This window comes from Syngnathus scovelli, chromosome 16 (genome assembly GCF_024217435.2).
Source record: "Syngnathus scovelli strain Florida chromosome 16, RoL_Ssco_1.2, whole genome shotgun sequence".
In the NCBI taxonomy this organism is placed as follows: Eukaryota; Metazoa; Chordata; class Actinopteri; order Syngnathiformes; family Syngnathidae; genus Syngnathus; species Syngnathus scovelli.
In genome coordinates this window covers 1,239,715-1,266,488 of record NC_090862.1, presented here as the reverse complement: position 1 = coordinate 1,266,488, position 26,774 = coordinate 1,239,715, and the positions used below count along the sequence as shown (strand labels likewise).

Genomic DNA, 26,774 nt, shown 5'->3' with positions numbered 1-26,774 from the left:
ACAACGAGCTGGGCGTTCCTCTGCAGCTCCAGAACCTGCGCCGTGTGTTGCTGGATCATGAGCAGCTCCTGTTGCCGGAGCATCTGCTGCTGGGAGAGGAGCTGGAGCTGGGCCGCGTGCTGCAGGGAGGCGCCCGGCCCGTACATCCCCGGCCACACGGGGGTCCCGCGCTCCAACATGTCTCCTCCTGCAAACACGCTTTATTTGTCAAATCAAAGTGTACGGGATTATCGGGCAGGTGGGTGGAGAAAAATGATTTTCTACCGTAGTGTGGCAGGTGCTCGGTCGGGATGACTATAAGCTTCCCAGTCTGGGAGTCTCTGACAAACTGGTAAGGAGGCGCTATGGAGCCCGGTAGTGACGGCGGGTAGCCTGGGGAAAGCGTCGGGTGAAGGGAGGAAGAGCTCAAGCCTGACGAGAAGCGGGTACAGAGACAAACATTTTCTTAACAAAGCTCAAAACTAACATTTATTTTCCTTGAGCCAGCCTGAAAACAAAAATGGTGCTGGAGTGTTGACGCGGCTATTTCTGGGCTGGGAATGAGGAATGGCTCTGGAACGTCCTGCAAAGTTCAGGAATGTCTGCGGCACTTGACCCCCCCCCCCCCCCCCCCCCCCCGGAGGCGGCGACTGATGCAGCGAGTCAACACTTCCTTCTCTTACTACACCCATCCAAGACTGCATGTCGAATTTCGCAAGCACGTCACGGGCGAGTGCTAAACGGACTTGGACTGTCTTTAGCATCGGGATGAATCATTCCGATGTCAAAGGGGGCGGCTGAAAAGGGAAACGCTGGCTCGACATGCGGTAGGGAAGGGGGCGGGGCCCCATTTACATCTAAAATGGTTTGTAGCATATTATTTGCGTGTCCACGTACTGTACGGTGAGCCGGGGAGCCAAACTGGAGGAGCTCCAGGGCGAGGCAGCCAGGGGTGAGAGGTCAGAGTCGACGGGTCGGGATGCCATCGCCCCGCCCCTCCGGTCACCATAAGGTTGGGGGTCATGAGGCTGGTTGTCATCATACTGGGCGTCAAGCTGCTCGGAAGCAGGGGAGGGGGCAGCTGCGTGAAGTCCGACAGCTCTTTGGGCTCTCTGCGAGGAAGCAAAAGGCGGAAAATGGGGAATGGAACACGTTAACGTAGCTGCAAAACAAGATTTTGGAAAAAAAAAAAAATCAATAGCACAGGCCATCCCTGCTCCATGTCCGCCTCACCTGAGCATTTTGTCATCGCGTTCCAAGCGGCCGGCGAGCATTCGCTCTTCGTGATGACGTGCGCGCTCTTCACCTCGTTCTTCATCTAGGTTGACAGCCCAAGTCATATAATTAGTGTGAGGAAACGGGGGATGAGATCATTTGGCTGCTTCTTGATACAACCCCACAACAAGGGTTAATTAACTGCAGGTGGGTCGGTTGACCTCAATCCAAAAACCCAAAATGATGGTCACAGTGTTGACCCGACAGGATGCACGCTGTTTTGATGTCATGTGGCTTCCCGCCGTCTTCCTTTGGCTTATTGGCAACAGAATTCTTTATATGCCGTACATTTCCACACCCTTTCGTTAATCAATCCACAGTCAAGCAACATTTAAAAACATCTCAACAGTATATGTAGTGGTATTTCTGGTCTGCCAACATTCACGGCTAATTAGCCACGCTAGATTAGCGACCGTCTGGATGCACAGGCAACTTTAAACTCGAGTCGCTGACGCTTCTGCCATTCACTGAGAAATGAAGAATAACCACCAGGATCTCTTTGCGCTCTCGCTCAAGCTGACTCAAGGTCCCCGAGGTACATAAAATGGTTTTGTGCGACTGTGCTGAGCCTTTCACAGTGTGTGTGTAGGGACAAGAGACTTTAACCATCCCTGACATGCTCCGCAGGAAAGATTTCAAGACTGTTACCAAGGTTACGGGGACCCTGGCCCACATGCCATCCTCCTCTGTGAGCCAGCGATTAGCCGGCACCTTGCTCACCTCTCTAATACTCAGTCCCTTGCATCCTGCGAGAAGGCTCTCGTCACATCGCCTTTTTATTTTTTTTCCCACAGCTGCTTCTTTTAGACTAAAGCCCCTTGGCAGGGATGGATGGACGTGCATGCACAACCACATGCGAATAAACACTCCGCAAGTCATCAATTGTACCTCGCATGGTCTTTCACACATTAACAAAGTCCATCATTGCTTAGCAACAAACCAATGTGCTTATTGTCGTTCAAGGCTTATTTGTAGCTTCTAGCTGCACTCCGCAATGCCATGTTTAATGCAGAGTGGCTGGAGGTGAGGCTGGCAAGTGCAGAAAAGAGCCAGGAGAGGGGAGGGAAGGGAGGGAGCGCTTTGCCAAATAACTCAGAAGTAGAGACATTCAAGGAAATGAAAAGAGAACAGAGGACGGGGGGGAGAAAGGAAAAAAAAAACACTTGGAGCTGTGACAGACAGAAAAGAGATGTTTGGATGGAGAGTGCACAAGGAGAGCCAAGAGACTGGCCCAAAAATGAGCCTCACATGACGCAATTAGTAATCCAGACAAAAAGCTCTCCAATCACATTACAGGCACCAAAGTCAAACAGAGCCCAGGTAATAGAACTTTGAGCCCAAGAAAAATTAATCGTTATTAATTCATAGAAAGCAAAATGAGAGAGCGTTTCCTCTGGCTTGCTTTAATGAGCTACAAGTTGGTTTGGAAATATCATATTAAAAAAAAACAATCATTACCTTTAATAGCCGTTGGCAGCAGCGGGGCTCTCTGCGGGTCCGAGGAACCCGTGCTCTGCTTAGCGCCGGTGCTCTCTCTCTGCCGGGCCACGGCCACGGCGATGCCGACCGGAGGGTGGCGCACCTCTCCCTCCGTCTCTCGACCAAAAGAGCGAGCGCTGTCGGGTCGATCCTGCTCCCTTTTCAGCTGGGGTGGCACCCTCAGCGACCCGGAAGCGCTCGAGCCCACCACCGACCTCTCTCGCTCTCGCTCGCCTTCCATCCCGATGCTGGCCAAACCCCCGAAGGGCCCCCGGGTGTCGGCCGCGAGCCTGGCGGCGGCGGAGGCGGCACCGCCCCCCTCGGCGGCAAAGTTGCCGCTGTATTTAATGAGACTCTGCATGGCCGACACCTCCGAGGGTCCGGAAGTTCTCTCCCCGCCTGATGACACTCCTGGACGGTAAAGGCTCGACGGGTCCAAATAGAGTCTCCCTTCCTCGCCCGTGCGGCTCTGTCCGTGCTCGCTTTGAGGGGAGTGCCTGTGCGCGTTAGCGGCGGCCCGGTTGGTGGCGTGAGGGGAAACTTGCGTGTGTGACGGAGAAGAAAGCGTGTGTCCGTGTTGGGCGGCGAGGGCGGCCATGTGATTGGTAGCATAGTTGCTCAAAGGACTGATGGAATTCCAATTTTTGTCCGGCCCGGCCCGCTCCAGGCCCAAACGACTGGAGTGTTTGGACACGTCCCGGGCCTCTGGGCTAAACCTCGATTGATTGGAGGAGTGAGAAGAGTCCTGGCCTCGTTTGCCGACAGAACCGTTGCAACAAATGATAGAACCTTCCTCTCGATGATGATGATTGCTCGAGTCGCCGGGCTGGGAAAGTCGAGGGTGTTCCGTCGGGCCCCTCTCGGGGAACCTGTAACTTTCCCGTTCGGGCTCTTTGTCGCTCTCTCGCTCTCTGTCTCTATATTTGTCACCGTGCTTGTCGCGGGCCTGCGACGCGATCTGGATGGGCCCGACCCGCTCGTCATAAACCTCCACAGAAGGTACGTAAGTCGGCGCGATGACTCTCTGCTCCCTCGTGGAGTCTCTGAGCGCGTGGGGGAGGGGCATGGCCGTGACGGAGGGCTGGAGGGAAGGACGAAGGGCGTAGGAGAAGTGGAGCGGCCCCGCCGGCGCGGACTCGTTCCTCCTTTGTCGTTCGGAGTGAGACGCCGTCGGCAAGTTATTCGCGTTGGAGTGATGGTGGACTCGGGAGCCCGCCTCCCCCTCCCGACTCCCTCGCTCCGTTTCGTTCCCGAGGAGCCTGCTCATGCCACCGCCCCCACCCGCGGGGAAGGAGGACTGGAGCACAGGTGATGGCCTTGACCTAGGCTCCCCTGTGGAGGGCTGAGAGCTTGATTTCTGCGGATGATGATGGTGGTGATGAAGAGGATGTAGGGACCAGGCATCTCTGTCTGCGTCCCTGTCTTTCTCTCGCTCCTTATCCCCAGGGCGCCCCCGGCGGTCTTCCTCACTCCTCCCATCCAGCGTGAGGTCCACCACACCATGCTGCCGAAGTTCCTCCCGTGACCTCTCTCGCTCCCGTTCCCGCTCCCGCTCTCGGTCCCGCTCCCGGTCCCCCCGATAGGACCTTTCTCTGCCCGCGTCTCGGGATGCCTTTTGGGGCGGCGTGGAGCCGGACAGTGTGCTTTGGGGAGCGGACGGGGGGTGGAGGGGTGACTGGCTAACAGTCGCTGGCAGGAAAAAGCTCTCTAAAAACAAGACATAAATAGAAAGCAACCTCAAATAGCCTGTTTCGACAAATCCCATGCATCCACGGATGGTAGCAAAAGAAAAACGAAGCCGGTGACTGACCTTTATGGGAGTCATAGAGGTGATTTTGGGAGATTGAAGGTGGGTCCAAGTGCCCCAGTGATAGGTAGGGACTCGAGTACAGGCTGCCAGGCAGAGGGTAGCCTAGAGACACAACGCATCATTGCAAGGAATAATCATTGTAAATAATAATCACTAAGCTTTACTAGAAGATACCACATGCTCCATGTCATCCAAGATATTAATTATTATGAAGTGCAGTAAAAGGCTTCCATTATTGTCAAACGACTGACCAGCCGTATATACTACATACGTTTCTGACCCGCCATTTAATATTTAAGTGCCCAAAGGAGAAACTACAAATTAAAAGAAATAGTTGTGGCTTGGCTTCCCCTTAAGAAAATGTGCGTGCGCTTAGAACCACTTAAGAAACTTGGCCTGAATACAGAACATTATGTATGGCGCTTTCATAAACATGTCATGGACCTAATGATGGCCTCCATCCTATAAGGCTGCTTGAAAAGGCAATATTGTGACTACTTTTTTGTTGGCTTCACATCCAGTCAAGTTGTGCGCAGAAAGAAAATAAAGAAAATTGGGTCATAGTCTGAGCGCTTATCTGCGCTAGCTATTTGAGCAAGACGAGATCTGGCAGACCTCATGTCAGACTTTGCACCCCACCCCACCCCACCTGCACTCAGTCAGCAATGGGTTGCCCCCGGAACCAGCTGCTGCTCTCAGAAACCACTTCTTAAGCTAGAGAAGGCAAAAAAAAGGGCTCTGCCCTTTATTTCCATCCTAGCAAGCGGTCTTGCTACCAAAAAAAAAAAGGCACATCCATCCGAGCGTGCAACAACTGGCATCTGAATCCGTCTGCCTTGTGAGACGAAGAAGCTGAGAGGCGGGCGGGCGGGCGAGCGAGGGAGCGAGCGGTTGCACAGCGAGCTGGAAATATAAACGAGCGAGAGGGCAAACGACTGCAGCGTAGCGATGAAGCTTCCTTTAAACATCCAATGTTGATCTCTCGCAGCGTTCACGCGTGGGTGCGTGGGTGTGTCCAAAGCACATCCAAAAATCTGCTGCCCAGTTTTTTTTCCCTTCAGCTGCTACTACAAGCAGGCGCCCTGGAGCCATGAACGATTGTATTTATATATCCGCTGTGTCTATGGCTGAGGTTTAGAGAAAGAAAAACCCATCACGGTGCTTTAGTTCAGATTAGATTTTACACCAAGTCACATTTCCATCCATCCATCCATCCCATCATCTCCTGATATTAGTTAGGTCAGCTAGGGTTTATCTCCATTTTGCTGCTCTTAGGTAATTCATCATCATCTTACTGGCATGACAGCGATGACCTGCCTTCACACCACCAAATGGGCTTGAAATGGATGGAACAAACGTCGCCCCCATCTCTGTCAGGTACACCATGCAATCCATTTTTTTTTTTCCGTTCGACTTAAATCCCAAACGAGATCTATTTGTCCTTCCTCTACTTTGCGAGATGTGCCTCACTCGATACCTGCTAACACGTAAAAGAGGGCGCAGGCATTCAATCACTTAGTCGAGTTAAGAAGGAGAGGACGGAGGACAAAGACACTCATACATCCATACGTACGTTGAAAAGATAGGTCAGGGAGAAAGAGAGAGAGAAAGTGGGGCGGGAGAGCATGTTGGGCAGGAGGCTTTTAAAAAAAGAACAAAAGAAGATCATGCATTCGAGCGAGCCAACGTGGCAGCAGGTGAAAGTGAGACTGGCTGACTGGAGGAAAGAAGAAGTGAGACACATTTAGGACAGAGAAAGACAAATAAGCCCACGAGGAAGAAGAAGAAGAAGAACGGGCCTCTGGGGGGGGCAAAAGTGACAGCGCTCTCTCGGCACCGCCGAGTCTTTTATGGTGCCCATTGATGGACTGGCGTGGTGTGTATTTATTTACCTTCATGAGCGTGCGATGCCCAGAGCTGAGCCATGGGCAAAGCGCCGGGATTGGCCGATCGGTACGCGGGGTCAGCGCTCAGGGGGGAGGGGCATGGATAACCAGCCAGGAAGGGATTGGATCCCGTTGGGAAGGCATCACCTGGTGGGGGGGAAAAAAATAAAAATTGTCAGTCACCATGGTAACCACCACTACCACTAATCAATATCATACAATAACACCGTAAAACCTAGTCTATGAAACCCTGCAGAGTTTGTAACCGTGCAAAAGATTACAAATATTGGATGTAAAAAAGGAATGACACCTTTATTGGTAGGAAATATAGGAGAATTATTATTTATTTTTTTTACACAAGGGCACCTTGAGCAGAGCTGAGCCAAACTATGTCGCATGGATTTGCATTTCAACATTTGGAGTGCATCATTTGAGGTGTGACAACCATTTGGGCTTCTCACACCCTCAAATGACGCTAAAGCCAGACCAAATTCCAGCGGTCATTCAAAGTCAAGCTCCAGAACATGTTCATTTCGACTCAACTTATTTTCAATTTAAAACAAAATAAAGTTTGATGAAGCTGGCAATGTGGTCCCGGATTCTAAATACAAACAAAGCGCCAGTCGACGTGCTTTTATTAGGATTCAGCAGACATCGTTCCTAACTTGATTATCACGACAAACAGGCATCAGTGGGACCTCGATGATGTCCACTGCGTCTATTTATCTCACACAAACTCCATTATGAACACATGCAGGATACAAAAAAAAAAAAAACCTACTGCTCAAAAAAAAAACCGACTCTCTGGAAGAAAAAAAACATCCTTGACTCAGCATTGATACTTTTATCGGGCTATTTTTGAGCAGGCTCAGCCAAGCACTATCAGAGCATTAGCAAACTTTGAACCTTTGAACTACTGCCGCTTCCTCCGACGGCAAATCTCAAGAGCTCGAAAAAAGGTTTTTGCGTTCGACCCAAGTGTCCCACCGCTGCCCCGCCCAGGCCATTAACCAAAAGCAGTGCACAGCCATTACCCTGATAAAACTAGCCATGTGTGTCGGGGAAAGGGTGGGGGAGACTTGCGTGCGTGTGTGTGTGTGTGTACGAGTGTGTGTATGAGTCCTATGGGAATCCAGACACACGCCAAGGAGAGGTTTTTTTTTTTCTGCATCTACATAAGTACATTAAAACTGCAGCGTGTCAGCAAGCAGATGGATTTCCAAATCAATAAATACATTTTTTCCAATTAATCACCAACATGTACTGTACGCCCACATTGAGTAGTGTGCGGATTTTGTCAAGGTACCCCGAGCTCCGAGTTGGTTCCATTTCAAAATCATTCCCCCATGGGAATGAATGAAAAGGCAATAAATGTTATCTTTTTTTTTTGCACGCAAATTACCTGGCATTACAAGCCAAAATAGGATTAGCAAAACAATGCGCATAAAAATGTCATGTTTATTTGCTGACCTAAGCTGGTTGCTCCAGCATGGCAATGTTCTTCTCAACCAGGAATTGTCAGGTGCTCTAGGCAACGTGAGCAAGTGCGTTGTCATGCCACAACTCTCACCTCTTCTCGCGCACTGACCAAAGTAGTAGTAAGATAGTATATTTTTCCCACACCTGACTTTTTGTGACACATCCCGTGTAATGTGTTGAGTCTGGGGACATCCATCTTGCAAGCTTTTCTTTCCTTTATGGCCCTCACACACATCCACAGAAACAACTCCCACTCCGCAAAATTTGCCATATTGCTGCGTGTGAGTTGCCAGGAAACAAAAGCTTTGACTGCAGGCATCTTCTCATGATGCCTCCATATTCAGATCCTCCATATAAAAGGTCTGTCGGAAATCAATTTGAGGAATGATGCCGCCGCTGCCAACGGTGGAATCACTGAATTGGACTTACTAAGATTCATGAGCAAAACAAAGATCAATGAAAAATCAATCATATTAAAAATAATATTGGAGCAGGTACAGACGCAAGATAAAACTAAAAGCAAAAAAAAAAATCTGAAAGGTCCTACACACACACTCACGCACCATCTGTTATCCATCAGTAGTTGCAAGGAGGCAAATAGATTTCTGGTTTTTATTTCCCACAAGAAAAAAACCAACCATAAAAGTGTGATCTGCTTCCAGTCTCCAACAGCACCACACTGCCACTGCTGACCGTAAAAAAGAAACTTTTTTGTTACCAAATTTTCTACCATAAAACGATGACAAACACAACAAATGTTTTGCACTCGGACAAGGTACGACTGAACCTTCCGGCTTGGAGTGGCGTGTTTGCAGCCATAGATAGGAAGTGACACAAACACAAGTGTCAAACAAGTGTGGAATTTGCTTTTACAGTTGACATACAATAGAAACAGCGTCAAGTGCCAAGATGACAGACAATTGTTGAATAAACAAAGGACGGCTCGGCTCGCCTCGGCGCAACAACACTTTTCCCGCTCCGTGACACTTTCGCAACACTACACAAGAGTCTAATTGGTGGCTCTTTTTGTCCCAAATCTGTAACCTTTTGTAAGAGGCCGTGCGTGCCGAGACTCACCAGGCGAGCGTAAAGACGAGACACCGTGTGACCTTTGTGTCTTTCAATTGAGGGCAAGGGAACGTTTTTGGCAGGGTGGACCAGTTAGCTAATGCACTGGGTATTTCAACATGCTATGGCATGTCGCCACACACACACACATACACACACACATGCGGGTCTATCCGTCTCATGTTTGACAGCTGTGTGTGCCGAGGTATGCTTGTGTGTCGTTTGTCTACCTCTGACAGGTTTATTGTAACAGGGCAGCAGCGCCTTATGCTTTCCCTTAAAGAGCCTGTTTTCTTTCCTGAAAGATTCAATTTATCTGAGGGGGGTGGGGGGGCGTGTCCTCCGTCTTCTCACCGAGAGGACTGTGCCTTGCTCACGTCTAAACACACACGCTCACTACATTAATATTAACGTAAACAGACGCTATCCGAGCAGTGCCGAAGACAAATTGCTATTGGCTGAGACAACACGGTCCTGCCCTACAAGCGGCGTGAATTATACTTGCACTCCAGTCCCTCGCTGTGCAGATGTACTGCAGCCCATCCGTGCATGCGTGCGTGCGTGCGTCAGAAAGAACATTTGAAGGGCTACCACATTCATCCGACGCTATACGAGTGTGTTGTGGTTAGGATGAATCTCTGTGCAGCGAGTCCCGGGGGGGAAACCCCTGGCCCGAGCAGCAAAAAGCACAATCACATGCTCCTATTCCCACACACACAGGACATTTCTTCTCACATAAACACATCTCAGATCTTATCACTGTTAAAAAATTTAAAAAAAATCCCACCTTGGCGAAATCCAATTGGGCCTTCTTCAGTTTGTTTTCAAGCCTTGACTTCAACGCTCCTAATCACGTGCTTGAAAATAATCGTCTATTGTTTTACAGCGACACCAGGTTTGCATCTGGGATTTAGCCCCATAACAATCAAAGGCTCAGAGCAGATGTGGTTGGTGTCTACGGCAGTTGTTGGGGCGGAAAAACACATCATGCTTTCTGGGAAATGCAAGTGAGCATTGAATATGGGGAGACGCCACTCAACACGGTCTTGATTGTGTGCACGCTTTAGAAAATAGCCTTCAAATGCCTCCAGGAGACCGAGAGAGAGAAATTTCTGGCCTTGTCTCATTCATCAGTGTAGTTACATTTTTGTAGGTCCTACATCTGCTGCACAAGGGAGGTAACAGGACAGATGGCCTCAATCTGGTGACCGAGGGATTCTGCAGAACTCCGCTTGACAGAGAAAAATGGATAGCCACAAATAGCGACTAGAAATGCATCACTTTATGCAGTGTGGGGGGAAAATAGCTAATTGTTTACAGTTGAAAAGCACCGGTGTATTTCTTGATGTACTATTATTCAGTGCCATTGATGGTTATAGATGTCAAACATTTGGATGGCGAGAATTTAAAGCCTTTTTTACACCAACATATTTTTATTTGTTCAGGGTCTTCTGCACGGAACCCAGCGACGCGAAAGATCACCACAACTGCGTGCGCTTTCATACGGCCACATATCAAGCCACAAATGGGATAATTAGACGCAGGATGATGTCGGCGCAGTCATCTGGTTTATATAAAAAAAAAAAAAAAAACACCTTGTGGTACACTAACAATTGCTTTCAGGGAGGGAGAAGTGAATGTCAGGTGTTAAACTTAACACATGGTTCTTGGCTCTGCAGTGTACGGAGGTGGTGGACCAGCACTGGTACCACCTCTGAATGACTTCGCACCCCCCCCCCCCCTCCCCCAGTCCAAAGAGCTGCATGGAAAAAAAATATTTTTAAAATGCCAGATTTAAAATGACGTTAAGGCAGACTTTTGTGATAGTCCAATCCGCTTCAGAGCGGTGCCCGAAAAAAAAAAAAAAAACATCTTCAATTTCATATAACAAAAGCCCCAGCTTTGCTCATTTGATTACTCACTGGGTGCTTGAGTTCAAGCCGTTTGCAGTAATTAAAAGTGGAACATTGCTACCATTTGCAATTACCAAATAACTGTCATGTCGCGGAGCTGGGGATTTTATGATGGCAAGCCCGGGACTGGTATCTCAGTCCTGTTTGCTTGTTGTAATCTGTAGGGATTTGATATTGAAGAGAAGCCATAAAGCCAAACGACCTGTTTCATATGGTGCTGTGCTGTGTGCTGTGTGGGCTGCTGAGTGAGTGAGTGAGTGAGTGTGTGTGGAGGGGAAGAGTTACCAAGTGAAAGGGTCACTGCGTGGGCACCAATAACTACATACCAGTACTGAACAATACCGTGGCCCAAAAAAAACAACCAAAAAAACATCAGCAAAAGTAGTCAAATCATTTTAAATGTTGTGTATTTTTATTCAGAATTAATAATAATTTGGGATGTTTGTTGCCACTTTTTTTAGTACCTGGATTCAGTCGTCACCGATACCAAGTACCGATACCACTAGATACATACAATTTATATATAGCAATTTTCTATTTGTCTAATTTGGAATTTCAAGTTCCTGATTGTAAAACGACAACAAGAGGACGGCCGATACCGGTATCGACTTCTGTTGCAAGTACAGATACCTTGATTTCGATACCTGCTATTGGCACTAGCCTATCCCTAGCAATAATAATAATCCCAAAAATATGACTGGTTTCACTTCTTCTAAACATGGACTGTGTTCATCTCGCGAGCGTCATGGTCCTCTCCACCCCACGTGACACAAAGCGCGTTGGACGACAATCCGATTGAAGAATGGCGCTCATGTGAAACATTAGCATCTCTTGGGGTTTACCCTTGAACAGAAACCAGAGAAACTGTAGATCTGTCTGCAGCGACAAGACTTCAGGGGGGATGTAACACGATGACAGTATTTGTCAGACTTTCCATTTCCCCCCCCCCCCCAAAAAAAAAAAAAAAAACCAACACACACCCACAGCTGTAACCTTTCCTCCTTCCAACATGTGTTTAGGTTCCTGACGTTCCCTCCCCTGCTTGACCACAAGGCAACACACACATATATATACAAAACTTCCATTACTAATAAGAGGAGCAGGCGTGACACGGCAGTACAACGACAAGCTAATTCACTGGCTCAGAGGGGAATAACAAACACTGCGCTTGATCTACTGACTGGTCAGGTAATGCAAAAACACTCACTAATCAGCTCCAATACCTCAAGGTTGATTTACAGCAAAGTCCCTTTTATCCACAAAGCGCCCCAGAGCATCGGGCTCACCCCTTCCGTGTACATTTCTCAACACACAAATGAAGAAAAATGAAAAAGAAGAGCCAGTGGCAGAACGTTCCCAGAGAAGCGTGCGGTTGCATTGTCACTATAATAAACAGCGCAATACAATCCGGCCAGCCAGCCAGCCAGCCAGCCAGCAGTCACTCGGAGGAGAAGTATCACGTTGCTGCAACATCACACGTCGAGCGCTCGGATTCTGACAACACGCACAAGCAACGTTTGGAATATGAATGGCGGTTTAACGGTCCGCATGCGATCCAAAAGCGCTCCACTCTGGCCTGCCCACTGCTGTGCTCCTGTTTGGGCCAAGTACTTTTCCACTCATGTGTTGCCCATCCAAAGCGTGGGAATCCTTCACGCTATGACTTACTTTATCTCAAACTCGCCTTGACCTCTTTTTATTATTATCTTTTTTTTTTTTTTTTTTTTTTTACAGTCACTGCCACCATAAAACAAGTCCATACCTGCATTAATTTCCCACATTTAACATCATCCGGTGATGAACATGCATGCCGAGTGACACAACAGTCCCCATTTAAAGTTAATAGTTAATCCTTAAGGGGGGGGTGATATTTCATGCAAGTCGTAATGGCATTAAAGAAGTGCAAAATGATTTACTCACTGTGGTGTCCGTGCAGGTTAATAGCCGATGGTAAGAATTTTCCAGAGTGGAGAGGCGGCGGGTGAGTGGCGGCCATGTGGCCGGGGGAAGGAGGGATCCTCCCGCCTGCTCCGGCAGCCCCGAGTCGGTGAGGCTCCACGGCGAGCCCGGCCAACAGCGGGGGAGGTACGTGGACGGATCGGGGAGCTCCAAAATCTCTGCCATCCATTATCCACAACAGGGAAAGTTAGGATAAGAAATTGTCCTTTCGGATAGGCGACCTTTTCCGAAAAAAGCCACTTTGGGCTATAATAATGATAATAATATTAATAATGTCTTTAGTGGTCCGGGAGATTCGGACTCATTTTCCGCCATTCTGCAGACCTGTGAAACGAAACAAAACAATCAATTGATTTATAATATGACCTCTCGCTATAAATCTACGATTTATAAAATAGAAGGAAACGTTTATGAGTATTTTTCAGCATTTCAACGGCCAAGCGGCGCATTTGTGCAATGACGCAGTTCGGGAAGGGAGAGGGGGAAAAAAGACTTAAAACGGACTGTTGGTTCGTTATCACTAGTATACGATTCTAACTCCTAGGTCAATCATTTCATAGCGATTGTACCAAAATCGACAGCGTTGTGGTTAAATATTTAAGCGTAAAAGAGGCGCTCCGCCCCCCCGATGCGCAGAGAGCAGTCAGCCGCTACAGGGCTTCGCGTTACGGGCAAACACGAACAGCGAGTATCGGTCCAGTGGATCCGCGCCGCCATGAACATACTCGGCGATTATTGCATGATAACCCATATGTTCATATTTCAATGAATTTTCAGCTTCACTATTTAACCATTTTGAACTACTTTAGCTTGCAGTCACTGCGCAAACCGAATGTACCGTAAATATACAGCAAATACCCATTCCGAACGTATTTTAAACGTTGAAAAAAATAAAGTTGTAGATCCGTCGTTAGTCAGCGCCATGGTGGCGTTCTGTTGCACACATTTTTAGTACGGGGGCAAGCAATCGGGTATCTGTGCTATTTTAAAGACGGACTAAAATTTCACATCCATACAATCAAACGACGCCGTCTATCTATACTTATTGTATATTGTGTGGGTCAATATTTTTACACGAGTGTGACCTACTTTATAAAAGAGTTTTCTGGGAGCGAACAGGGCGTTTTAAAATAAAGGTAAAATAAATGATTGTGGCTGCCTGCCTGCCCGTACATATCGTGTCTTTTACGCTACAAATAGAAAATAGACACGTTAACTTTAAATGAAAACAGCGAGTAATTGCGACTTTATGAATTATTCAAATTATGAATGGAGCCACTAAACAAAACCGAATGAAGTGAAATCACTCCTTAACATAATTGTGATTCGGCATGATGTAATGTTTACAAGGAGAAAACAGATCGAAAGTGGACTTAACCTTCAAATTGCTGCAAGCAAACATTACAGCAATGACTCGTGATATGCAGGCGGGCAGGCGGGCGGGCAAGGATCTCTTACGCACGGCTCGCTCGACAACACTCACTTGTGTGTGTGTTTTTAACGCAACACCGCAAACACGTTTACTTAGCAATATTAACCAAGCCATATGTGGAGTTAAGACAATATTTGAGGCTGTGATCTGCGTGCTTCAGTGGCGGACAAACACGACATTAAGAGCCACGTTTCAAAGTTTGCAACCATTCCGTTAACGGCTGGCTAAACTTTCTCCGGCATGGGGGGGTGGGTGTTTTTAAAAAGTCATGTTTTCACTCCACCAAGACCCAGAGCGCACGGCCAAAAACAACGCAACTTGTAAGAAAAGGCGACCAAAATCGCAACATTTCTTCTGGAAGGCAATCCGAAAAGTACGAAAATAAAGTCAAAGCGCTTACTTGAAAAGGGAGGGGTGTTAAGGAAGCGAGGACACGACTTAAAAATGCCAATCAGTCTCGCAAAGTGCGTCCAAGTTGCTTGGAGAACTGCTGTAGTCCATTCCAGGCTCACTCGAAGGTGAACTGGGGGATAAGTGGGGGAAGAGAAGAGAAGAGAGAGGAGCCCCCGTCTCGTCCGTTTACTCCTCAGCAATGAAACATAGCATTGTTTTACAAGCCCCGCCCTGTTCGCAAGCCCCGCCCTCTCAACAATCCCCGCCCATTGGTTGGCGAGAGCTCCTCTGTGATTGGCTACGCTTCACGTCCGTCTCATGCCAAACACTGTCCCCTTCGCAGCACTATAAAACAAATTATGGAGCGAGAAAGGCACCGCCGTTTCAAGGTCCCCTCTCTCCACTCTCTTCTGTACCACGCGATCAAATTTGAGGGGTGCTGGGATGATTGTTGTTGCTGGTGGTGGGGTGGTTGCAAGACGACCCCCACGCTCACTATTTCCACGCTGGTTAGAATGCAGAAGGGAAAGGGTCAAAACGCTGCTGCAGTGCTTTGATTGTCATTTACAGCATCTGCAATACATTAACTTGCGTTTTCAAACTGTTATATGACTGCTTTTCAGCTTTCACTTGCAAATGGAAGGTGATGCGGCGCCGTATGTCGCTTTTGCGCAGTCAGTGCTTCCTCCAATTTGCACCCAGAGAGGTGGAAAATGTCGTTGTTTTATTTTTGCTTCTGCACAAGCGAATCGCGAAACTTCTCACTGCGCTCCCCACCCTCTCCATCTTTCCACTGCCACTGAAGCTCCGCGAGTGCTCGCGTAATGCAGTTCCAACAAATGTTGATTAAAAAATCCGACACGGTTTCAAGCTACCCATGTCACTCCTCCCTTGCCGACTCCTCCAACCCCTCCTCTCTTGGCAGTGTCGGTTTCAAGGCGATCCTCCCTCCGGTAGCGGGATGCTGCTGCGAGTCCACGCACAGAGACTCGCATCCTGGTTCGCCAATAAACGGAGGGATAAACAACGCAAATGACATACGATGAGATCACGCCTAGTCTCCAAAAAAGGACAACCTATCCTGGATGAGGCTGATCAAGCGGAGCCCTCGCGGCGGCGGCGGCGGCCACTCTCACCGTCAACATGCAGGAACCGGGCAGGCTGGGATCAGATGGGTGGCGATGTCCTGCGCTGAGCCCTCCGAGGGGGCCTTTTGTTCTGCTCCCTCCAGCCGAGAATCCAGACAATGGGTGCAGATTAGGGTCCCATTGTTGCTCTCTTCAAACCCACAAACATTTGGCAGGTTTCATCTTCTCCTTGTTTTCTTGTCAAATATTGCAGCGATGGTGGGGGGTCTTATCTCCACTTTGGAGGTGGGTGCAGCTTTATGCAACTCATTCATGCAGAACGGACGCTTTATACATGATGCATCATATTTACTACACGTGTTGTGACAGGCATTGACTCTTGGAAACACATGAATGCCATCTGCAGTGTAGAATGGCAACGATTGTGTAACCTTCTCACAGCAAGCATGCGAAGGAATCCAAAACGTCACTTTTGTAATATGATGTAAGGCTCTAATATTACACTCAAGGTTATACAGTGGAACATATGATAGCCTTCCTCTTTTCTGCATTTTTCTTTTCTTGTTTCACACACCCCTTACACAAATCCTTCTCGAGTATTAATCATAATCGATAGCCACAAATGCTTTTTAATGTCAGTAAGTAAAAGTCACAAGCAGCATAAGCGCACTTGTAAAAGTAACACCGCAATGAAACCCCCTCTCAGAATAATATTGTTGGGGGGGAGGTGTTGGTCAATATATGGTAAATGATTAGAGTTGGTGACAAGAATATCTGATTGGGCATGTGGCTGCATGAAGCCACAGGGGACAGAGCACAGAGGCAGCATTGATTCATTCGGTTGGGGGGCGGGGGGGGTCACTGCTCTCTGGAAAGGACGTGTAAATAAATAAATACAGGAAGATGTGTCCCCTGCATAAACACCCACCCCGTAGTTCATAATAAAGCCAGAGGAGACACATTTGCATTTCTTTTTTTTTTACAAGCACAGGAGCAGCAATAAATAACACATCTTATATGTGACCCCACCCATTCTGCTCACACACTTACTTGCATGCCCACAGGGCCAACTCCTTCCTTCCTTCACCATCTCATGCTCCAGTCCGTACCGTTATTGTTATTGAAGCAAGTACCACTGCATTGCAGCACGACTAATCTGAGGAAGGCTTAATTGTAGCACGGCGTTTTGGTTTCGAAATGGGCTGAAAGATATGAAACACATGAATTGAATAAACAGAACCCTGCAAGAGTCACACCAACCCCCCATATGAACCAATTCAACATTCATATACTGGTCTCATGGGGTAGCTGTCAATCACCAGATGGTGCCTTGCAGGCTTTTACTGGAGGTGGGTGCGGTGGTGCTGGAGAACTAACACACACACACACACACGGTCGCACTGAGTAGTCATGTTACAAAAATACATAGCGATACTTCATTCGTATCAAGTGTAGAAAATTGACAGTTGCATGTCAGGTCTTGTGTTCCTGTCGGTGCACTTTGTGCACTGTCACAGCTCTGAGAAAGCACAGGGGGTTCCTCAAAAAGCGACAATCGGCAAACCGCAATATGCAACACATGTCATGCTGCGGTGCGGTACAGTAGTCAAAAGTAACAAAAGCTTTCCTTCCTGCTATTCTTTCCAGTTTCTTTTATTTGCTCAGAATTTCCCATTAGGTTCGCTCTTGTATTTGTGTTTCTTCTATTAGCGCAATCCTCATTGCTCCTGTAATTATCTGCTTCCATTACTGTCTTATTGTTGCCAGGCAACAGATAGATATTAGACTTTCCAGCTCACTGCTTTTAGCTTTGAAAGCTGCAATAATCAAGACACTCAATCGGGAATCATCAGGACCAAATAACTAAGGCCCATAAGCAATCTATTTGTTCCAATTTAACATTCTCTAGTCGTGCTGGCTCCCATGCAGTGTTGTTGGATTAATAGACTGTTTTTGGTCACTTAACATAGCCCGGCCGGCAGGTCACTCTATCAAACAAAACCACTGCTGCTATTTTGCATTAGACAGACTACTATTTAAGCTCATTTCGCCCAAATCGTCAATGAAAGGAATATGTGTGTTTTGGGAATGTGGAAGGAAGATAGAGTGCAGCAAAAACCTACCCAAGTACATGCAGGTCAAACACACCAACTCCAAAATTGGGATGCAAACGATGAGGCACATACAATGGAGGAGTGAGGGCAAATAAGTGGAGCAAGGCTAGCAAGTTGATTATTCTTGGAGCTGTACAACTTCACATCTGCTTGCTAGCATTCAATCCAATTAATATTTACAAACACTTAACTGCGGGGGTGCATTTTCTACAGTGAATATACAGCCTTGAGACAAACTTGAGGAAAATCAACAGAATTATTGTTAGGCCTTCTTCGACCAAACACGGTCCGTGTGGTGCATTAGCTACATCTGGTGGTGAAAATGAGTACTGCATAGATTTTGCAGCTAAAACAAATAAATCGACGACCGCACCAAATTGTCATTGCGTCTTAAAAAAATGTTAATAATAGGTGGAGCGCAGCAGAAACATTCGCGTGCACTACACGCCCCAGCAAGCACGGTTCCCCCGCTCGTGAGTGTTTTGCTGGCGGGGCAGTAAAAGGATATGAGAGGGGAAGCAGTCTCAGCAGAATCATAGGGCGGTGGGTGGGTGGGGGCTGCAGTGGAATAGAATACATTTCCAATAGTCAAAGCCACTTCACACACAGGCTAAGTGAATGCAGACGGCATCTTGCATGGATGAAGTCCGAAAAGCAACACACAAAGCTCTGCTTATGGATGCATCTGCTATATAAATGCGCGTCCACGTCCATTTGTTTCCTCATCAGCCATCTGGGATGATCATTCATCATCAGGTCCACTGCAGCGGTACCGTTCTTCATAAGATGAATGTGTTATTCGAGCTATTGCTGGATACATGCTGCCATTGCGATGAGGGTGTGGGAATGGATGGATGGTCAGCCATCGTATCCTACTTTGTAAAATGTCATTTGCCACCGTTCGTGTTGTGCCATTTTCTCCAGAATGCATTGATGCTTTAAGTCCTAACCATTCACGGACATATGTTTTCGATTTTTATAATTGCACGTTGTCTGACAGTAGTGTACTTTATTGAGCTGGTATTGAATTTACAGCGCTACCTGGTGGTCAAACTATGCAACTACATGCATTACGTTAATGTTAAAGGGGGAGTTTTATTAAGCGAATCCTCCAGTTGAGTTTATTTTCTCCAAAAGATTTTCACTCTGTACTGGCATAAGGTTTGTATTTATTGTAACCTATTTGCAAAGATGAATGTTTGACAAATTGTATTCGCTTTGCCAATGCTCACATGTTTTGGCACGCAAAAAAAATATAATGGAAACACCAAGGCAATTTCTGGTCTGAACACATGTGCACTTTATTGGGATAGTCAGTGTATTCGTCTGGCACCCCACCACCTCTGGACCCCTTGCCCCACCACCCTGGGGATGAAACTGCCAACAGGGGGAAGAACAGGTCACAACTGGGTTTTGCATAACAAAAAAAAAAAAAAGAAAAAAAACAGGACCAAGATATTTTTAAGGCTGAAAGTACAAAAACCCAGACATAATTTACATACAAGCGATACTACCACCATGTTAAGTATGCACCAACCCACTGGGCAGCCTTCACAGAGGCGAATACGTGTCTGGACAACGCAGTTACCATTTGAAAACATGTCGTATGCAGTTAAACAGACATTTGGAATGACTCAAAGAAATACATGTACATTTAAGTCCCCAGATGCAACTGCAGAAACCCTGGGGTGCTTTATTGAACCTTGCCAAAACACATTACTGTCACCAATGTTCCAGTTTCGTTTTTTTTTTAATCCTGAGTCAAGCGCCAAACTAACAGAAGCCATGCCAGTGAATTGGTCAACAGGCCCTGCGCTTGAATATGTATGAGAATGTTGTGGTCGTTTTGCACAGAGCTGAAAATGTTGGGCATTTGGTCGGGGGGGAGGGGAGGAGGAACAGTCTGTTTAGAAGCATTTGCGGTGGACGATGGAGGGGCCGGACTCGTCGTACTCCTGCTTGCTGATCCACATCTGCTGGAAGGTGGACAGAGAGGCCAGGATGGAGCCTCCGATCCAGACGGAGTATTTGCGCTCAGGTGGGGCAATGATCTGCACAGAGGAAGACGCAAAATGACCGTTAGCTACACCTGCAGGCAAATGTTCACTTGTATTGGACTAAAAGAGCAATTTCCTCACCTTGATCTTCATGGTGGATGGGGCCAGGGCTGTGATCTCCTTCTGCATCCTGTCGGCAATGCCGGGGTACATGGTGGTACCGCCGGACAGCACAGTGTTGGCGTACAGGTCCTTACGGATATCGACATCGCACTTCATGATGCTGTTGTAGGTGGTCTCGTGGATGCCACAGGACTCCATACCTAAGAGCGCAAGCAATGGTTAGTTAAGCAGGCAAGGAAAACAAACCACTCGAGATGCAAGTCAGGCTTTGACTGTCAACATACCAAGGAAGGAAGGCTGGAAGAGCGCCTCGGGGCAACGGAACCTCTCATTGCCGATGGTGATGACCTGTCCGTCGGGCAGCTCGTAGCTCTTCTCCAGGGAGGAGGAGGCGGCGGCAGTGCCCATCTCCTGCTCGAAGTCCAGGGCGACGTAGCACAGCTTCTCCTTGATGTCACGCACGATTTCCCTCTCGGCCGTGGTGGTGAAGGAGTAGCCGCGCTCTGTCAGGATCTTCATGAGGTAGTCTGTGAGGTCGCGGCCAGCCAAGTCCAGACGCAGGATGGCGTGGGGCAGGGCGTAACCCTCGTAGATGGGCACCGTGTGGGTCACACCATCACCGGAGTCCATGACGATACCGGTGGTACGACCGGAAGCGTACAGGGACAGCACAGCCTGGATGGCGACGTACATGGCGGGGGTGTTGAAGGTCTCGAACATGATCTGCAGGGGTAGAAGAGGACAAGTTGAGAATGGCGCTCATCATGAGGCTTTCGTTAACCTTTGGTGACCACTGCATTTCTACATGCAATAAAAAGTGAGGCTCAGACTCAAGTTAGTAAGTAGAAACAAGGTGCAGAAATGATCATTCCTTCACACTTGTGCATGTCACGCTACAACATGTTCAGCTAAAGAAAGACACACAGTCAAGAGACCTGTTGATGACAGATCATCTCATAGAAAGATCCTGGAGAGAAGGAGGAAGGCCAATGAAGATCAAATTGGAGGGAGAGGAAATGTGGTGAATTCCTAAAGTGTCTTGCGTTCATACCTGAGTCATCTTCTCCCTGTTGGCTTTGGGGTTCAGGGGGGCCTCGGTGAGCAGGACGGGGTGCTCCTCAGGGGCAACTCTCAGCTCGTTGTAGAAGGTGTGATGCCAGATCTTCTCCATGTCATCCCAGTTGGTCACAATACCGTGCTCAATGGGGTACTTCAGGGTGAGGATACCCCTCTTGCTCTGGGCCTCGTCACCAACGTAGCTGTCCTTCTGTCCCATGCCGACCATGACTCCCTGAAAACAAAAAGCCAACCATTACTACCAATGTCATCAACGTGTTGGGATTATTTTTCATCTCAATAGACAAATTCGTGTTGCTCACCTGATGCCTGGGGCGGCCGACAATGGAGGGGAAGACAGCACGAGGAGCGTCATCGCCAGCGAATCCGGCTTTGCACATTCCGGATCCGTTGTCAACAACCAGTGCGGCAATTTCATCTTCCATGGCTGAACTGCAAAAAAAAGGAAAACAAAAAGCTATTAGCACCCAAGCAGATCCTTCCTGATTTGTCACCCCTGCCACTTCCTGCTTGCGTAAGAAAGTGACACAAACGGCCACTAGGGGGAGCGCGCGAGTCAAATTCTTGTGGCCAGACAAAAGGAAGTGGCGCTGTGTGCTCTTGTTACCATATAAGGGCATGGTTCGGGTTTTGAGCTGCTTTGCCGCTACCGCCGCCATGGCGCAAAGCCAGGGCGGGCGTACTGAGATCACTCAACTAGTACTGCGGCGACCACTCCCTCAATCCATTGTTACGTCGTCCCTCTCTCGTTGCCCCTTTTTTGGGGGGAGGGGGATTCGCTAGTAACTCAATTACCTGTCATCACTCATTGCTACTCTTATTAGGAAATATTTTTTTGAAGTTGACGCCATCTAACTGTAGCCGACGGCACCGGCAGACGAGTCATGCTCTTGAATTAAGTCAAGACCATGACAATTCCCCGAAAGCCACGCCTTAAAAATAATTGTCTTTAAATGTTACCTTATTTTTGCAGTATGCATCACAAATTACACTGTGAATGCAAAGACCTTGATTAAAATTGCCAATAAGTAGCAGGAAGCGAAACTCTTTGAACTGATGACGATAAAGGGCGGTGGCAGGTAGCACGATGGCGGCGCGCTAAGCTAAAAATGCTAAAGTAGGTCACACCCCGCTGCAACGCGCACAAAGGAGCAGCCGGGGTCCAGACACCCTCAACACCAATTAATAACCACGACGACAACCATTAAGCCGGAAAAACCCCAGACCGGATACTTGCAAGGTTACGACGTTAAATACACGTTAAGCCACCGCTTAAGGCAACTCACAAGGTTGCATTCATCATAAGCCGGTTACAAAGCTGATTCAAAAGTGCAGCGAAGCCAAGGCCGGCTATAGCTAGCCGTTGGCCTTGAAGATCAGTTGGAAATTTTTACAGTAAGATAAAAGCCAAAAAAATAAGCAATAAACATTGGCTTGAGTAATTCAAACTTTTAACTGCCTTAAGTTATATAGTGTGCAGACAATAGAGCCTCGTGGTACCAAACAGTTGTCAAACTCGTTATATGAATTAAAATATTTGGCACAAAAGACAATCATAGCATCGTAAATAGAAAGAAAAAACAACATTGTGTTTCTTTACCTTTAGGTGGGGGGGTTTTCGCTTTAAGGATAGATGTTTCAGGCAAATGATATCCCGCACAAGCTGCGTGTGACGGTGCTCAGAGTGAATCAGCTCGTACTGGGATCGCGGCCTTTATACTGCCTTCGCGGCCCGGCTCATGCCATATAAGGTAAACTTTGGGAATCGCGCTTTCTGATTGGTCCAGCGTCATGCACCGGGCACGTCGCGTGCACGCCGCGCTGCACTGGGCGCTAGCGATTTGAGGGCGACGAGAAAGAGGGAGGCGATCATGGCTGAAGGCTTGAAGAAAAAGCAAGTGGGAATGGATTGATGTGGAGAACATAGCTAGCATAATCCCGCCATTAGAGCATTTTACACGTTTCACAAGCATGAAGAGGTCATTCTCACATGAAGTGGACAAGACTGCAAAGTCAAAATGCTACCTGACACATCAGATTTATCGTGAGGTGATGCTGGTTACTGTGCGCTTTTGCAAAGCGGGCGTGGGGTCACAATGAGACAGCATCTCCGGGTGACTAGCATGACACATTAGAGGGTGACTCCGGAATGACCACATTTGTAGGCCACCCCCTTTCACCTCTATGCCAAGGCCAGCCTGCCTGTCTGCCTGCTTGCTTGCTTGCTTGCTTGCTTGCGGCTAATTCTCAATGAAAGCTATCTGTGATCACATGATATTTCCATTTCAAGCCGTTTTAAATCATTGATAGACACAGCCCTTCTATCTGGTAGCCCAAGTGCAATCACAGCCAGGCAACAAAGCATCGACTTTACTACCTCCATCTCTTTAACACTTCCTCTTCCTCTCACTGCATTGCAACCATTTCAATGCCTTGTCCACTATTTCTCTTTGCGTCAAGCGAGTTTTAAATTAATATGATAATTGTCCTCATATGGACCATGAAGCTTCCTTTGAATCAGCAACAGTACAAGCCAAGAGAAAACTGCACACAGACAATCTTTGGCACAATAATCACCAATCTCGAGTTAACGCTGTAGACAGCAGACTAGCGTTGAGTTTATGGGTAGAAAGAGACATGTTTGAGCTGTCCAAAGGTCTACAGGGACCACATATTGATTTACAGGCCTTAAAGTCACTAGTTGACCCACTACTGCAATAATCCTATAATGTTATGGGGGTGCTATTAATGTGATGTGTGATAATGACAAACGCTGAGAAGAGGATGCCTCCTCTGTGTTAGCGCCATGATAGAGTAAAAAGGATTGGCTGGCAAATGTTTAACCAGGCAAGAGGGAGTGCCCCCGAGGTTTCCAAGGATATGTGTGTGTGTGTGACTCATGCTTCTTTTAGAGCCCACTTTGATAATGATATTAGATTCCCTGAAAAAATGACATTTTGTGACTCAGTGAGTGTTAGCGATAAGGCCTGGTTGCTATTTATACATGAAAGTGGTGTGCTATCATCTCCTCTTCAAGAGAATTTGATCCATCCAAGTGTTGGGCCTAAGTGTCCTGAGTGGACTCTTCTCGCGTGTCATAACAGTGTGTGAGAATATTTACAAGCTGACTGCCAGCTGACGTCGCTTGCCCTCAACCTGCCATGGGTAAAGCAGCAGAATATTTCAGCAGTTTACACAAGCCAGTCAAATGTGTTTAATGGCCACTTGTTGGTGATTGTGCCCATTTGCAATGAAATGAACCGGGGTTCCGGTCCATACATTTATTTAATGACAGGTGATTTGTCACGTTAATGTGTAACAAAGCACGTGTATTGATACGAGTGCGCAACTCAAAGGGCAACAGCCAATAATAAGCACAAGCCCATTCTGATGACAGTGCATGTGTTTGGATTCTGACAGCAAAGTGAGCCTTGCTTTGTCAGCCAAACAATATATAACCAACGACAAGAGCCGCAGACGCGCACAAACAAATATGCGGTGCGGCTCCAATACCAAAACAGTTTCACAGTGATTTATTGAAATGGATGTTGCGAAACCCTCGTGCCGGCTCATCAGCTTGAGTGGAACAAGCAAACTAACCAGCTTGGCAGCCAGTACATTCATTCACTGCCACTCCCTGCCTCACGTCACGCACTTGGTTGTAGTTTCCTGTTCTTCTGCAATGGCAAACAGCTCTTTGATATCAGTATTTTCCCCAAAAAATTTTTTTGCAGAATGTTCTGTGCTACTAGTCAAAAATTAGTCAATAACAAAACATTCTGATTAATATTGCCTTTGTGGTATGAATTAAGTGGAAATCCACCTTAGGGGGGCGGCCATTTTGCCACTTGCTGTTGACTGAAAATGACATCACAGCTCGTGAACGTCACGGCCAAACCCAGAAAACAGGTGAGTCGTGATTGCTCATTACGCTGAGCCCTTGGGCACCGTGATGTCATTTTCAGTCCACAGCAAGTTGCAAAATTAGATGATATGACTTGCTTATGCAAACAAAAAAAATCCCAATTTGTGACAGATTGTATTAGTCTGATTTGAACCCAACTGCACCAATCTCAGGACTTTTTTTCTTTCCTCATTCAAAGTACTGACTCACAATTTGTACACTTGGCTCTTGCAAAGCAAGCAAGGAAGTTGCTGCAGGCCTGCCTTATGCAAAGTAACCAAGTCACCTATTGTTTGCCATCTGTGGCTGGTCACAGAGAAATGCCGCCTCACTCGCCCCCTCCCTCCCTCCCCCTTTGTGAAACAAGCCAATAGATCGGTTCTCTGCAGCGTCATTGATCCGTGGGGTCACCACGGCAATAGTCTTACACCAAAGCATGGGCCAGTTACCAGCTGTGCGTACGTGTCTGCCAGCTGGCTTGTAGTTTCTTTCTACGATAGAATTACTTTCCCATTTACAGCCCAAATTGATCGACCACCACCACCACCACCACCACCTCTTTACGTCAAAGACATCAAAGCTGTATCAAGGAAGCCAGTCAGTCAGCATATTTGTTATTTGAATCAAAGCATAAACGTAATCGCTTATGTCACATTAATTAGGCCAAATCTGCTTTAACCTTTGATTTTTAAAAAAAACAATATTACAAAATCATATGACTTGTAGCACATAACCCACTTTTGAGTACCAAACTAATGTAATAAGCACATGGAGCGCTCAACGCCTTGGTTCCGCATAAAGTCACAATTCTCACAACTCTTGTGTTCCTTATTCCTCAATGTCCACTTGACTTCCTCCCATTGCTCAAGAGCTCTGATTGGCTAAAAGCGAAGGCTTTGGGTACCTTTTAAGGCTCACAAGTAAACCTGATGACAGAACAATTTGAACTACTGCAACCCCAAACAAACACAGAAGCATCACTCAAATCAAAAATGCATTGACCCGTTTTTTATAATATGTACACATATAATGCAGAACATAATAATGTTGTGGATGAGTGAGCACACACACACACACACAGCATGGTGTGGTGAACAAGATGCCTATGTATTCTCTGCCATCTGTCTCCATTGGAAATACTTTTTTGTTTTTCACATGCTAGCATTCCTTCTTGATCTTGATCAACATGTCATCATCAGCATGCCTTGTTCAGCAGCACCAATCAGCAAGTGACAGCATCCAGTGTGCTGTTCACTTTTCAAAGCATCATAGGCCCTTGCTTTGTAAATAAAGCAATCAAACAATCACTAACAACCCCCACCCTGCCCAAAGTTCCTTTACATAACTTCAGCTTGATGGGCCATCCACGCGTCATAAATAAATAAACAAAATGTATATTTGAACTTTCATCTATTTAATTTGTTCATAAATATTCACAATGTTCATGTAATGTGTTGCATAATATCCAGCTTCTGCAAAACGCAGGGCGTAAACACTAAGATCAGAAAGTCTTGATTTCCGAGGCACATTGAACGCATCACAAAAAGCAACGCCAGTTGTTTCGGTTTGCGGTTCTCAAATTTTGCAGTTTGAATGAACAGGACGCTGTGCTCTGATTGGCTGACTGTGCCTGCCATATATGGAAATGGCAGCAGCGGTCCTAAAGCGGAAGTGGAGAACCGGCGCCCTGCCTCAAAGCAAAGCGTGTCATTCCAGCATTTTCGACATCTTTTTTGCTCAAATGCTAAGCTTGTCTAAAGAAATAAATACATAAAAAATCTCCCCATGACATTCATCC

The 26,774-nt window shown here is 47.2% G+C and overlaps 2 protein-coding genes across 5 annotated transcripts in view; both read right to left on the bottom strand.

Annotated features, from left to right (window-relative positions):
* Positions 1-14,884, bottom strand: part of tnrc18 (trinucleotide repeat containing 18) — a 30,277-nt gene extending 15,393 nt beyond the window's left edge. For all 4 annotated transcript variants that reach the window (XM_049744001.2, XM_049744002.2, XM_049744004.2 and 1 more), the window contains exons 1-9: positions 14,681-14,884; positions 12,810-13,172; positions 6,436-6,576; positions 4,544-4,645; positions 2,713-4,440; positions 1,213-1,297; positions 877-1,091; positions 265-411; positions 3-187 (exon numbers count right to left, since the gene is read on the bottom strand). In XM_049744001.2, coding sequence (XP_049599958.1) covers positions 3-187; positions 265-411; positions 877-1,091; positions 1,213-1,297; positions 2,713-4,440; positions 4,544-4,645; positions 6,436-6,576; positions 12,810-13,017 — 2,811 coding nt within the window. In that variant the 5' untranslated portion in view covers positions 13,018-13,172; positions 14,681-14,884. The remainder of the gene's footprint in view (positions 1-2; positions 188-264; positions 412-876; positions 1,092-1,212; positions 1,298-2,712; positions 4,441-4,543; positions 4,646-6,435; positions 6,577-12,809; positions 13,173-14,680) is intronic.
* A 4,267-nt stretch (positions 14,885-19,151) lies between these two features.
* actb2 (actin, beta 2) lies at positions 19,152-22,837 on the bottom strand. Its single transcript, XM_049744127.2, has 6 exons — positions 22,673-22,837; positions 21,375-21,504; positions 21,047-21,286; positions 20,280-20,718; positions 20,014-20,195; positions 19,152-19,926 (listed from the first exon to the last, which is right to left on the bottom strand). Exons 2-6 carry the CDS (start codon positions 21,495-21,497, stop codon positions 19,783-19,785), a joined length of 1,128 nt encoding a protein of 375 aa, XP_049600084.1. The 5' UTR covers positions 21,498-21,504; positions 22,673-22,837; the 3' UTR covers positions 19,152-19,782.
* Positions 22,838-26,774: the final 3,937 nt, after the last annotated feature.

Excerpts from the sequence above, each read along its gene's own strand:
- actb2 (XM_049744127.2), bottom strand. The coding sequence starts at position 21,497 with ATGGAAGATGAAATTGCCGCACTGGTTGTTGACAACGGATCCGGAATG. Across the intron at positions 20,719-21,046 it reads ACAGGGAGAAGATGACTCAG|ATCATGTTCGAGACCTTCAA; the intron begins GTATGAACGCAA and ends CTACCCCTGCAG. Across the intron at positions 20,196-20,279 it reads CTTCCAGCCTTCCTTCCTTG|GTATGGAGTCCTGTGGCATC; the intron begins GTATGTTGACAG and ends TTGCGCTCTTAG.